At 42.4% G+C, this 15001-nt stretch overlaps 1 protein-coding gene across 1 annotated transcript in view; it reads left to right on the top strand.

Annotated features, from left to right (window-relative positions):
- KCNH4 (potassium voltage-gated channel subfamily H member 4) overlaps positions 1–15001 on the top strand; it is a gene marked incomplete at its 3' end in the record, with an annotated part of 923392 nt that overhangs the window by 562181 nt on the left and 346210 nt on the right. The window contains 2 exon segments of the mRNA XM_073606110.1: positions 4850–5064; positions 5150–5188. Coding sequence (XP_073462211.1) covers positions 4850–5064; positions 5150–5188 — 254 coding nt within the window.

Raw genomic sequence — 15001 nt, 5'->3', positions numbered from 1 at the left:
CTCTGGATGTAGTGAGAGCAGTCAAAATCTATTTGGGGGCGACTGCTCAGATTCGGAAAACGGATGTTTTGTTTGTGTTGCCTGAAGGTCCTAGAAAAGGACAGGCAGCATCAAAATCTATTATTGCTAAGTGGATTTGGCAAGTAATTATTCAAGCTTATGGTTTGAAGAGGAAAGTTCCACCTTTTCAAATCAAAGCGCACTCCACCAGAGCTGTTAGTGCTTCATGGGCAGTGCATCACCAAGCCTCCATGGCTCAAATCTGCAAGGCCGCAACTTGGTCTTCAGTCCATACATTCACCAGATTCTATCAGGTGGATGTAAGAAGGCTTGAGGATATCGCCTTTGGGCACAGTGTGCTGCAGGCAGCAGTATAGGTCCTCAGGTCTGATTGCACCCTACTTTTGTTTGTGTCCTCTCCCTTCAGATAGCATTGCTCTGGGACATCCCATACAGTAATTACTGTGGCTCTGTGTCCCATGATGTACGATAAAGAAAATAGGATTTTTATAACAGCTTACCTGTAAAATCCTTTTCTTGGAGTACATCATGGGACACAGAGGTATCTCCCCTCTTCTGATTACACGTGTATTGCTTTGCTACAAAACTGAGGTACTCCCAATAAGGGGAGGGGTTAAACTTCCCATCTAGGGTGTGCCAGTGTCCATCACCTAAAGATGCCTATATAAGTCATACAGTAATTACTGTGGCTCTGTGTCCCGTGATGTACTCCAAGAAAGGGATTTTACAGGTAAGCTGTTATAAAAATCCTATTTTCTGTGCATCACATGTTTACCTTTTCTTTCTCCCCAGCTACATTTTCTAAATTACATTGTACATTGTATTTATAGAAGAGGTTGTGTCCACAAATTAACATGATTTATCACAGTCCATAACTTCAGTTCTTGATATGCACCACAGTGAGATCACACAAAATAAAGAAAAAGTGCCCGACACCATATAAATTGCCTGCTTACCAAATAGCAGGCAATATAAAGCAATCGGCTGTAACCCAGCTGCGGCCTTGACTGCAGGAATGGCTGCTGAACACACAGGAGGCCTGGTACCGGATATAGTTTTGGCAACCACTTGAGCGTCTCACTGGGTCGTGGCCATACAGGGATGTACCCCAGATAGGCTCAGTGGAAAGAGAAACTGACCATAGTGCCGGCCGGCAACATAGGAGCCCGTCCTCATCACATACAGCTTGGTGACATCAGTGCGTGCGTGGGAGGGCACGCACTGACGTCACTGCGCTGTATGTGAGGAGGACGGGCTCCTATGTTGCCGGCCGGCACTTGTTTTTAATGCGAAGTATAATGCGAAGTTATATTTATTCGTGTAAGTGCAATATTTTCTGTTCTTTAATAAACCTGGTAGACTGTATTACACTATGGTCAGTTTCTCTTTCCATTGAGCCTATCTGGAGTACATCCCTGTATGGCCACGACCCAGTGTGTGTTCAGCAGCTGTTCCTGCAGTCAAGGCTGTGGCTGGGTTACAGCTGATCGCTTTATATTGCCTGCTATTTGGTAAGTAGGCAATTTACATGGTGTCGGGCACTTTTTCTTCATTTTGTGTGATCTCACTGTGGTGCATATCAAGAACTGAAGTTATCGACTGTGATAAATCATGTTAATTTTTGGCGCAACCTCTTCTATTCTACCTGTTTATTGTGTGTATCCCACATTTGAGTTGCAGCTTCTGTTTTTTTTTAAAAAGTCTAGCGCAGTTTTTGTGTTTTCCCTACATGGTATTAATAATACCTCTTGTGGGAACCACGTTTAAACAATAGAGCATTAAGAACACAGTCACCCACTTAAATCTTTTCTTGTCCACTTGCACATTAGCAGCTCTGCTACTCTAGCCTGAATCCTTTATGCATGAACCTAGCTGCTCCCTGTTGCCCTGGCTCCCACTTGTCCCCTAGGTGGAGCCCCCCTGTCTCTTGGGCAGAGACCTCCTCTGTCTACCAGGGTGATCCACAGCAATGTCTCTATTAAATGCCCTTCACACACCTGCATAATCAGTGTGCTAGCTGTACCCAAAACCTGGACCCAGGATTGGAGACTTCATCCCTCTTGGGTCTCTACAAAGACTCAGGACATCCTGGAGCCCCTCAACCTGCTTGAATGGGAACTGTGGGTGACACAAAACCCTTTTCACACCATGGCAGAGCACAGCACTACCACACTCTTCAAATCCACACATCCACTTTCTTTATACCAGCCAACCAAAGAGGGATTGCTAGGTTCTGCTGCGCAGACCGCAATACGTGTATATATATATATATATATATATATATATATATATATATATATATATATATATATATATATATGTGTGTGTGTGTATATATATATATATATATATATATATATATAATGTTGCAACTTTCAAGTGGTTTACCGGTGTTATGGCTGAAGCCCCCCCCCCAACATTATGCTGTGCCCCACCATGTGCCCCCCCAATAAAAAAAAAAAATTCTAAGAGGGAGAGAGTTCCCAGTCAGCTCCTGCGGGTGATTCCTCCCCCCTCCCTCTGCTTGCTGACACTGCATAATGCGAGCACTCACACAACCACGGCCGCCCAATCTGCTCCTTCCCCTGCATCCTCATTGGCAGGGAGAAGAGAGAGTTGCAGGAAGGACTCCACCAGGACTCTCAGTTACTGAAAAAACAGACTGATTTCTCCCATCCTTAGGACAGGAGAACCAGCCTGTAAATTCCAAGAGATGCCAGACCAGAGCAGTCAATAGCAGGGGCAGGACAGCAAGAGGAGGCTGGGGAACCCCACAGTGGCAAAACACCAGGGCCCGGAGGCAAGACAACCTTTGCAACCCTGATAGTTCTCCCACTGCTTTGGATCCTTATATTTTCTTGGTATGCTGGTGACATATACCTCTTGTTTTCTGCCACCCTGGGGAACCCCAATACAGTAGGAAGGGAGCTCACTGCAGAACATGTGAAAGGGCCGTTGTGGGGTCGTAGTAAAGGGCCCCAGTATATTTTATTGTATTTATCTATCTATCTATCTATCTATCTATCTATCTATCTATCTATCTATCTATCTATCTATCTATCTATCTATGCATTTTATAGTTGCCCCCCTACTTTTGTCCCTGTCCCCCCATGTGCCCCCCCTAAATATGAAAGCTGGAGACGCCACTGTTAGCGGGCAATTCTTTTTTTTCATAAAAGTGATTCTAGTGGCTGATTAGCCACTGGATCACTTTTAGAAGCAGCAGGAGGGGTCGTACTCAATCAGATCGTCCCTGATAACCTCTATGATCACTTCAGGTCTAGGGGTGAAGTAAAACATTTTTTTTTTAAAGCAAAAGATTACATTTTTTTTTTTTTTACATTCCTTGTAATCGGTTTAAAGGTGATCAAAACAATTAAAGGGCAGTGTAAAATCAAAAAAATAAAATAAATAAGAAAAAAAAATGAATGCGCCCCCCATCCCTATTCGTACGTAGAAGTGAATGCATATGTAAGTCCCGCACACATACATGTATGTAAACAGTATTCTCACCCCACATGTGAGGTATTGCGGCGAGTGTTAGCGTGAGAGCAATAATTCTAGATCACCTCTGCAACTCTAAACAGGTAACCTGTCAAATATTTTAAAGCGTCTATGGAGATTTTTAGGTATCTTAGTTGCTATTACACAAGCTTGTGCAATTTTAAAGCGTGACATGTTAGGTATCTATTTACTTGACGTAACATCATATTTTATATTTTACCAAAAAATTGGTTTATATATTGAGTTTTTTTTTGCATTACAATTCATTAAAGTGTATTATTTTCAAAAAAATAACATTTGAAAAAACGCTGCTCAAATACTGTGTGACATAAAAAATTGCAATGATAACCATTTTATTCTCTAAGGCCTTTGCTAAAAAAAATATATATAATGTTTGGGGGTTCAAAATAGTTTTCTAGCAAAAAATACAGATTTTTACTTGTAATCAAAAAGTGCCAGAAAAGGCCTGGATCTGAAGTGGTTATATAAGCCACCTGGTAGGTGCCATTTTCCAACCTACAGCTAAGAAAAAAAACCTGCAACTAAAACATATATACATTCCAACATAACCACTTATGGATAATAGTGTGCACACATATGCTTAGTAAATGCCAAACAGCCAGCTTACAAACCATCTGGCCTCTGTTGTCAGTCTGCACAAGGTTTACCAGTATGTTATAGAAAAAAAATGTATGTAAATTATTTTTAACACCTACCTAATATTTAATATTTTGATACAACTAATTGTCTTACTTTCTAATGGTGCTGCTGATAATTAGCTGCAATGCTTAGTTTAAAGTGTATGTAAAGTCAAAACTTTTTTTAAACTGTTCAGGCTAGGTTGTGGAAGGGTCAGTACTTTTGTTTGGTTTATATTGCTGCCTATTTCACTGCAGGGAGGATTCACCCTTTCTATTGGTCCTGGTGATCATTGTCCCTGGTACAGAACGTAATGAGAAATCCAATATTTATGAGTTGTCACCAGAATAGAGGGGAAATATTCCAACAGGGAAAACAGTTCTGTTCACAAATGTATAAGAGGCAATAAGCCTTTTCTTTGGAGAGATTTCCACTTACTTTCGGCTGTATTTCTGGGACAGGAAGTGGAGGAAAATTTCCCTTATGGGACACAGACAGAAAAAAAAAAACAATGGTCTTCTTAATCATTCCCTACTCTATCCTCAACTAAAAGAAAAGTTTTGGTTTTGCATATATAAAATATATGTTTTATAATATCACAAGTCCCAGCACAGTGTATTGATCAGATTATATTTAAACACTGTCATGTATGTTTTTTTTTTTTAATGTTCTGTGGTGGCTCCAGGTAAAGGTGATCTTATTGGTGCTGACCTCACCAGCAAAGACCAGGTGATTAAAACAAATGCTGATGTGAAAGCGCTAACATACTGTGACCTGCAGTACCTTACTCTACGAGGGCTTCTGGAAGTACTGGAACTGTATCCTGAATATTCCAGCAAATTCATGGCAGACATCCACCATGACTTGACGTTTAATCTACGGGAAGGCAGTGAGACAGATGTAAGAGATTTGTGAAATGAGTGCTATTCCTGCTGTGTTGTATACTGTATATTAGTCACACTTTACCTTCTATCCCCAACTATAGGGCTGCTACAGGTTTTGTCGTTCACCACGACTATCACAGGTAATACTCTTTATATATTTTAGAATTGCTTTTCTTGTGCAACTTAGACTTATATTGTTCATGTTTGGTTTTAGTATGACACAATCTGTATTGAATGCATATGTACCATTCTTTTACCTTTTTTTTGATTACAGCAATGTTAGTCATCAACATGGATGTATCTTGTAATTAGTGCAAAATAAGTGAATCACCCAAGGTTCAGTTGTTTGTTCAGGCATTAGTCATGAATTATATTTCTAGACTTAAATAAAGTAGTTTTTTAGTGCTCAGAAAATCTATAACAAATGGTAGACCGCCCGACCACTGCCTCCCGCTGGGTGGTATTCACGTGGTCGGGCAGCGATGCATAGCAGAGAGATCACTCCGGGCGGCAATGCAGAGCAGAAAGATGGCGGCGGCCATCTTCCGGATCTCCCTGCCCCCAGAACTGGCCAATATGATCGCTTCTCCTCTCGGCCAAATGCGTTCGTCCCGCTTCCTGATTGGCCAGGAGGAGAAGCAGGAAGACAAAAGGCAAAACAGCATTTGTGCTTGCACATGATTGGATGATAGAATGCAAGTGCACAGTATATTTGCCTTTAGTAAATCAACCTCTAAATATCCTAAAAGACCCAATATTCTTTTGAGTACAAAAACATTCTAACCCAGCTGCTATGAACAGAACTGATATTTGAATACAGCTAATTTTGAAGATCATCAGAAAAGATCTACAAAGAGAGAAATCCTACCTAGATTACCTAGACATGAAATGATTTTCACCCCATCTGACGTATTACAGTCAGATCAGGAAATAATTGTGTGGACAACCCGAAGCACCCCCTAGCCCATTGATTTTGGGGGAAATATTGAAAGTTTGGAAAGTTTGGAATGGGTATATCCTTTTTTTCTCAGAGAATAGGTGCAGGAACTCCACGATGACCCCCCCGAACCACATCAAATGGTGGGTGTGGCCAAATTGCAGTGGAAGGGTCTTAATGGTGCATTAAACTTAAGACGGGCATTATGTACACAGTGCAGAGTTTAGGGGTGCACTACACACAGGGTGCAGATTTCAGGGGTGCGCTACACATGGAGTGTAGAGTTTAGGGGTGCACCACGCACAGATTGCAGAGTTCAGGGGAGCGCCATGCACAGATTGAAGAGTTAAGGGGTGTGCCACGCACAGATTGCAGAGTTCAGGGGAGCGCCATGCACAGATTGAAGAGTTAACGGGTGTGCCACGCACGGATTGCAGAGTTCAGGGGTACACTACACACAGAGTGCACAGTTCAGGGGTGCACTACACACAGAGTGCAGAGTTCAGGGGTGCGCTACAGATAACAGAGTTCAGGGGTGCACTATGCACAGTTTGCAGAGTTCAGGGGTGCACTATGCACAGAGTTCAGGGGTGCACTGTGCACAGAATGCAGAATTTAGGGGTGCACTGTGCACAGAGTGCAGAGTTCAAGGGTGCACAGAGTGCAGAATTCAGGGTTGCACTACGCAGAGATTGCAGTATTCAGGGGTACACTATGCAGAGATTGCAGACTTCAGGGGTACACTATGCAGAGATTTCAGAGTTCAGGGGTGCAGTACACACAGATTGCAGGGTTTAGCTCTCTTTCACAGCTCCTTACCTCCTCAGCTCACCCCCCCTTCACTACACTCATCTTCTTCCCAGCTCAAAAGCTCCACTATCCTCCATGTGTCCTACTGTGAGATCATCCAGTGGTGCATCGGCATCCTGGCAACAGATGGTGCATGCAGCCTACCAGAGAACTCTCCTCTCCAGCCCATAATTGCACTGTACCCGGGTCACTTGCATCTCCCTTGTCCCCACTCTACAGCCTGTGGGATCCATTCAGGAGATGAGATCTGTGGGAGCTACTGGGAGGCAAGCTGTAGTTTGTAAACTCAAAAAAGATTGTTTTTACAGGAGCAGTGATTTTAATGATGCATCAATACAGGGCACTTTTAACCCCTTCCTGCCCAGGCCAGGCCCTGCCCATTTTCAGTTTCCAGCTGTCACAATTTGAATGACAATTGCGCGGTCATACAACACTATACCCATATGACATTTTTATCATGTTGTTCACACAAATATAGCTGTCTTTTGGTGGTATTTGATCACCACTGGGTTTTTTATTTTTTGCACTACAAATTTAAAATTTTGAAAAAGAAAAAAGTTTTTCTTTGTTTCTGTTATAAAATGTTGTATATAAGGCTTTCTCCTTCACTGATGGGCACTGATGAGGCTGCACTGACTGGCACTGATGAGGTGGCACTGATGAGATAGCGCTGATGGACACTGATGAGGAGGCACTAAAATGCAGCACTGATGGGCACTGATAGGCGGCACTGATATGTAGCACTGTTGGGCACTAATATGCAGCACTGTTGTGGAAAAACCACTATACTCTTGCGCTATTAAGCTCCCTCTCAGCCTTTTGATATAATGCATCTTTAAACTACCCGTGTCTCCCGCATTTCCCCGCGTAAACAGACATAGTCACCATCTTAGCTCCATTGCTCCTCTGCCTTGCCCTCACGGGCACAGGCACCTTTTATTCATCGGCAACAAAAAGAAGTGACAAACAGGAAGTCATGGCCCCAACAGCCAATCGCTTCCTTCATACAAAATTACATAACAGGAAATGACCACACTAAAGGGGAGGGCATCCACAGGAGTGGGGGGGGTGCACATGTTTCATCCACTTGAGGCATGTACACTGTCCTCCGCCAAGCCACATGCATGCACATCCACCATCTTAGTCAGCATGCAGCCCACTCAATACTGCTCAGAGTAACCAGTATCTAGTAAGATCATTCTACTTGTTCTTACAAGCTTGAGAAGATCTGCGGGGACATTGCTACTTCTGTTGTCAATATACGGTACAAGTATATTAACAAGGCAGATATCAATGTCCTCTTATAAAAGCAGATATGTATCCAAAAGGAATAGCGTAGCCACAACAGAGATATAATAATATGTTTCTCTCGTTATGCGGACTTCGCTTCTCTAATGTTTATAGACATTTGAAGGCAAGAAGCCCAGCGCATTGCGCTTGATGCTTACAAACCAGCCAACGCCCACACACACACAGAGAACACGTCTCCAAGCCCATGAGAAGGTTTTCATACTGACAGTTTTACCGATGGTCCCGATTCAACTCAAGTGCGCTCTGCTAGAGCGCTCCTTGGTTAAATCAGACACAGGGAGACAGATGACAACAATCTATAAAACACACATAATAAAATTTCCACAACAGTTTCTCCTCTTTGTCATATGCTCCCATGTGTCCCTTTGGTAAATCTTGATCTTCTACTTAATCAGTTCTTAAGTCCAGGAGGGATGACTTAGAGGTGGACATGAAGGCCGGTCGGTCTGGGATCCTCTGTGTCTTTTACGTGGGTTGGGCTTTGGGGCGTCTCATCTCAGAGGAAGATGTGGTCATCTGCTCATGCTCTGTTCACTTGTCCAATCAGGCAACAGTAGCACCTCATTACAGCATATACAGTATCTCACAAAAGTGTGTACACCCCTCACATTTTTGTAAATCTTTTATTATATCTTTTCATGTGACAACACTGAAGAAATGACACTTTGCTACAATGTAAAGTAGTGAGTGTACAGCTTATATAACAGTGTAAATTTGCTTTCCCTTTAAAATAACTCAACACACAGCCAATAATGTTTAAACTGCTGGCAACAAAAGTGAGTATACCCCTAAGTGAAAATGTCCAAATTGGACCCAAAGTGTCAATATTTTGTGTGGCCACCATTATTTTCCAGCACTGCTTTAACCCTATTGGGCATGGAGTTCACCAGAGCTTCACAGGCTGCCACTGGAGTCCTCTTCCACTCCTCCATGATGACATCACGGAGCTGATGGATGTTAGAGACCTTGTGCTCCTCCACCTTTCGTTTGAGGATGTCCCACAGATGCTCAATAGGGATTAGGTCTGGAGACATGCTTGGCCAGTTCATCACCTTTACCCTCAGCTTCTTTAGCAAGGCAGTGGTCATCTTGGAGGTGTGTTTGGGGTCCTTATTATGTTAGAATACTGCCCTGCAGCCCAGTCTCGGAAGGGAGGGGATCATGCTCTGCCTCAGTATGTCACACATGTTGGCATTCATGGTTCCCTCAATTATCTGTAGCTCCCCAGTGCCGGCAGCACTTATGCAGCCTCAGACCATGGCCACCATTATCTTCCAGCACTGCCTTAATGCTCTTGGACATGGAGTTCACCAGAGCTTCACAGGTTACCAGTGGAGTCCTCTTCCACTCCTCCATGATAACATCACAGAGCTAGTGGATGTTAGAGACCTTGCACTCCTCCACCTTCCGTTTGAGGATGTCCCACAGATGCTTGCTCAATAGGGTTTAGGTCTGGAGACATGCTTGGCCAGTCCATCGCCTTTACCCTCAGCTTCTTTAGCAAGGCAGTGGTCGTCTTGGAGGTGTGTTTGCGGTCATTATCATGGAATACTGCCCTGAGGTCCAGTCTCTGAAGGGGGGGGACCATGCTCTGCTTCAGTATGTCACAGTACATGTTGGCATTCATGGTTTCCTCAATGAACTGTAGCTCCCCAGTTCCGACAGCAATTATGCAGCCCCAGACCATGACACTCCTACCATCATGGTTGACTGTAAACAAGACACACTTCTTTGTACCCCTCACCTGGTTGCCGCCACACCCCCCTGACATGATCTGAACCACAGGACATGGTTCCAGTAATCCATGTACTTAGTCTGCTTGTGTTCAGCAAACTGTTTGCTGGTTTTCTTGTGCATCATCTAGAAGTGGCTTCCTTCTGGGATGACAGCCATGCAGACCAATTTGATGCAGTGTGCTGCGTATTTTCTGAGCACTGACAGACTGACCCCCCACCCCTTCAACCTCTGCCGAAATGCTGGCAGCACTCACACGTCTATTTTCCAAAGACAACCTCTGGATATGACACTAAGCACATGCACTTAACTCCTTTGGTCGACCATGACGAGGCCTGTTCTGAGTGGAATTTGTCCTGTCAAACCGATGTATGGTCTTGGCCACCGTGCTGCAGCTCAGTTTCAGGGTCTTGGCAATCTTCTTATAGCCAATGCCATCTTTCTGTAGAGAAACAATTCTTTTTTTCAGATCCTCAGAGAGTGCTTTGCCATGAGGTGCCATGTTGAACTTCCAGTGACCAGTATGAGAGAGCGACAACACCAAATTTAACGCACCTGCTCCCCATTCACACCTGAGACCTTGTAACACTAACGAGTCACATGACACCAGGGAGGGAAAATGGCTAATTGGGCCTATTTAGGGCATTTTTCACTTAGGTGTGTACTCACTTTTTTTGCCAGCGGTTTAGACATTAATGGCTGTGTGTTGAGTTATTTTGAGGGGACAGCAAATTTACACTGTTATACAAGCTGTATACTCACTACTTTACATTGTAGCAAAATGTAATTTCTTCAGTGTTGAAAAGATATAATAAAATATTTATAAAAATGTGAGGTGTGTACTCACTTTTGTGAAATACTGTATATATATCAAATACACTGCCACTAGCTAACCTGCCAGCCTAATCTAGCTCAATCTCTCTATCTCTATCCACTATAACACGCTATTTGGGCGCTGTGTAAGCAGCCTTATATAGTAAAAAAGTATAATAAAATATTTACAAAAATGTTGAGGGGTGTACTCACTTTTTTGAGATACTGTAGAAGGAATAGAAACAAAAACAACATGAGTATATATACCCCTACTTCCTTCAACCATGATCTGCTGAAAAATAAAAAAATCCCCAAAGATTCCCAGATCCTTAAAAGGATTCCAACTAGCTGTAGCTCTGGCTTTGCCTTGCAGGGATCTAAACCTTATTCATAAGGGCCTGAACTTTGTCACTAGTATCCCCGATCCAGGTACAACAATCTTTACCTTTGAACCCCCCTTGGATGCCAACAGATAATCATGGGCCATCTTTTAATAGATGGGTCTTGATCTGCCGTTATTCCTGTGGGAACTTCTTTGTAGCTTCAACAGTTACATTGAACATCCCATCCACAATGGATGAGAAATTTTCAATCGTTTCATAAGCTTAAGCCCCCACCGTGTACAAGCAGGAAACCATGCCCAGACCTGGTTGAGGTTGGTGAACAAATCCCTTCTAGCTGTCCCTGCCATTCTTATCTTCTCTCTCGCCATCAGATCCTTACGATTGGCCGCGACATAAGATGCTGGGACAAGTTTCACCAGCACGCATAAACCTCTTGCATTAGGGGAATTACCTTTATAAGCTGTAGATCTGCATTAATACCAAACTAAAAGTGAAGCACACTTGTGACCTACCTAGTTGTTCCAATACCAAAGCTGGCAAGAACCAGGGCTATTGTTAAAATTATAACTAATTTTACCCTCTATAAATGTATCGTTAAATACTATTGACAAGTGTCTGTTTGGTGTTTTTACTAGTTTGTCAAAACTCCTCATACCAATATGAACATCATATATAGCCTGTACCGCTGTCATAGCTGGATACTAAAGCTAGGTGAAGATTCAGAGTAGACCCAACAATTGGTCCTGTTCGCATTCTTAGCTAATTGGAGAATACGCTTTAAACAATAAGTTGGGATGCTTTTCATCGTTACCCTTGCCAAAATATACTAAACTAAAAAAATATAAATAAGCAAAGATACTCCTCGTCCTTTGGTGTAGTTAAGCAGCTTATTGCAGTGGCTGGCATGGATCCAGTTGTCTCGTCCATCAAGCTTCTTTACAACAACCCAGTCACCTGGTTGGAAAGAATGTAAACCCGTTATTGTGCCAGGGTCCAGGAGGGACTCATGAACCCTGTGGTGGACCTTTTGAAGTTCATGTTACAGTGACTGCACCCACCCCATGAGCTGAGAATGTCGACAGTTGCTGAGGAAAGTACAACCCTGTTTTTGGTTGACCTCCAAACAAACCTAACTCAATGACTGTGGTCACTGCATAACCTGTTCGTGGCTTATCATCTGGGGTGTAATACCTGGAACCATTGACAAAAAGGTTCTTAGCATCTGGGATGGGAGCCACCTTTACCGGACTGTTGCTTGCTGATTCAAATTCAATCAAAGAAAGACAAAGAAAGGAACATGTCATCCTTCTAGGTCACAAACTTGGCTAGAATTAGAGCTGTTAGTATTATTGGTTTGAAAATTGTCATCCCCCCCATTTTCTTCCTCATTACAAACTGGAGGAAGACAAGCAGGGTTTAGAATGGTGCAGGAAAAACAATGAAACCGTGAAATAGCCTATGATACTTTTACCTTCTTAGGTGTGTATATTTATGCATGTGTACAGCATCTACATACACCTGCTTACTATGTACATACAATTTCAGAAACTCCTGGGACCTGAAAAGATACTTATAAACAAAAGTTATTACTCTATCCTTCGTATTTAACTTGCAAAGAATGGTAAACAATACAAGATTTGTGTACATTAGTAAATTGTCACTGACATTCCTCAAAACCGACAACTAAACCCTCTATAACCCTTACTTTCACGCTCCTACTAAAATACAACAGCCGCAACGCGTAAGAGGGCTGTCGAGGTAGGTTCAAACATATTCATGTTACTACATACAAACAATGAGAAGACTAAAACATGAGACAAACATTTAGATTCAAATGTGGGGGAGATATTTCATAGTTCCCAAAACAAAACTGAAAAAAACAAAGCAACCAGATGGAATGCTACCTTCACTCTTTTAGTGATAGAACAAAATACAATGGGAAAAATACGAGAGCAGCTCGTATGGGCCAGCCACACAAAGTTCAAAAACAGGCATGAGAATTTTAACCACACAAACGTGTACTACGCATCCATCAACTCACTCATGATTACAGATTTCTGATGCCACAGCTGACCTACTTCCAAGGTATTTTTATTCTGGGGTCTCGTACCTCAAGACATCAAAAGTACCTTTCAAGGGACTACACCTTACTGTACCCTCTGACTATATATGCCAATCTTTAAGGGGTCTCATGTCCGGTTATTGTTTATGCCTTTATCACTATAACTGGCTCCAGCTTTCTGATTATCATACGTGGCTTGATCGGGGCTGCTAGAATACTACTCCTCACGTTTATGCTAATACAGTCGCGCAACGGAATTCTGACTATTATACACGGCCCGTCCGGTCTCACGATATACAGCCTTCTAAACGCATTCGTCAAACAACTACAAAACACCATGAAATCCTCCACTATTCAAAACAATATTATGGCTTCTATCTGTACTTAGATGTTACAACAATAACGTGGATGCCTCTCGTTTACTCTCTACCCAAAACTGCATTACAGTATAAAACTTCACAAAACAACTGGAATTAAATTTAAAAATCAGAATGGTTTCCATCATCCTTCCAAACACAAGTCCCTTTGTGTCAACATGCTTGTTTCAAAAGACCCCAAGCCTCTCCCACCAACTTCCTGTTGTCTGCTCAGCTCTAAAAAAATCCATCTAACTGGTTTATTTACATATCAATGGACATGAAGAGGGAGGGGAAGCCTGGAATAGCTTCATATTATGTCTATCAGGACGTTAAAAAATATATGGCTAACATCATATAGGAGGCAATTTCAACAGTTTTAAAAACCTTTTGTCCAGGAAAGGGTGAAAATAAACCCCCATATTGCAAATGGGAGGGAATCCCCCTTGACTCACATATCCCCTGGGCAGTCAGACCACAAGTTGTGAGACGGAAATAAAACCCAAAACAACGGGGCGGGGTCATGAATTGCCCTCTGAGAAATCTAAAGAAAACGCCCAAACAATTAAAAATAAAAATTAAAAAAACACACACCGCTTAAAGTACAAAACCTCAGTTAAAGTTAGTCTAATGCCCCGTACACACGATCGGACTTTCCGACAACAAAACCGGGGATTTTTGTTCGAAGGATGTTGGCTCCAACTTGACTTGCATACACACGGTCACACAAACGTTGGCCAACAATTACGAACGTAGTGACGTACAAGACATACGTGATATCTCCATTACGAACGCTAGTTTTACTGAGCGCTTCCGGCTCGTACTTGATTCCAAGCATGCGTGAACTTTTGTGCAATAGACTTGTTTACACACGATCGGAAAGTCCGACAACAAAGTTTTGTTGGCGGAAAATCTGAGAACCTGCTAGCCAACATTTGTTGGAGGAAAGTCCGACAACAAATGTTCAATGGAGCATACACACGGTCGGACTTTCAGCCAACAAGCCAACAAGCTCACATCCAACATTTCCCGTCGGAAAATCATGTGTATGCGGCATTACTATCTATTGAAATTCAGTGCAAAGTAGAGATTTCACTTAAAACCAAAATTCAATACAAAAAAATGCAATAGTTTTACTGAAAAGTATGTAAAAATTACAATAATAGCTAAACCTGAAAAGATTGAATTCACTTAAAAGGAAATGGTGCCTACACCATTTGCAATGACAAAACGGTGTCTTCGAAATCCAATAGTGGAAAAACAATTTAAACCAGTGAGTTTAACATTTAAACAAAACAGTTTCTCAGTTCCTGGTGTCTTACCCCTGAAATTGGAGCAATTTCCACTCTGGGATGATTTACAGGCTAAACAGTATAAAATCTTTCAAATGCGGTTTCTCCCGTATAACAAGACCAAAACTGCGCCTCTACAAACCAAAATCACCTTTTTAACACAGAACAGACCGTACTACTCACGCTAAACTTAGAAACCTGGCCCAAAAGCAGAGCAATTCCACCCAAAACACAGCAGACATGAAATGGCAGTTGCAACAAACGAAAATCAAGGTGACTACAAGAAAATGGCCA

The sequence above is a fragment of the Aquarana catesbeiana genome, linkage group LG12 (genome assembly GCF_042186555.1).
Source record: "Aquarana catesbeiana isolate 2022-GZ linkage group LG12, ASM4218655v1, whole genome shotgun sequence".
NCBI classification, from domain to species: domain Eukaryota; kingdom Metazoa; phylum Chordata; class Amphibia; order Anura; family Ranidae; genus Aquarana; species Aquarana catesbeiana.
The sequence above is the reverse complement of the archived record's forward strand: the minus strand, read 5'-3'. Positions and strand labels throughout refer to the sequence as shown.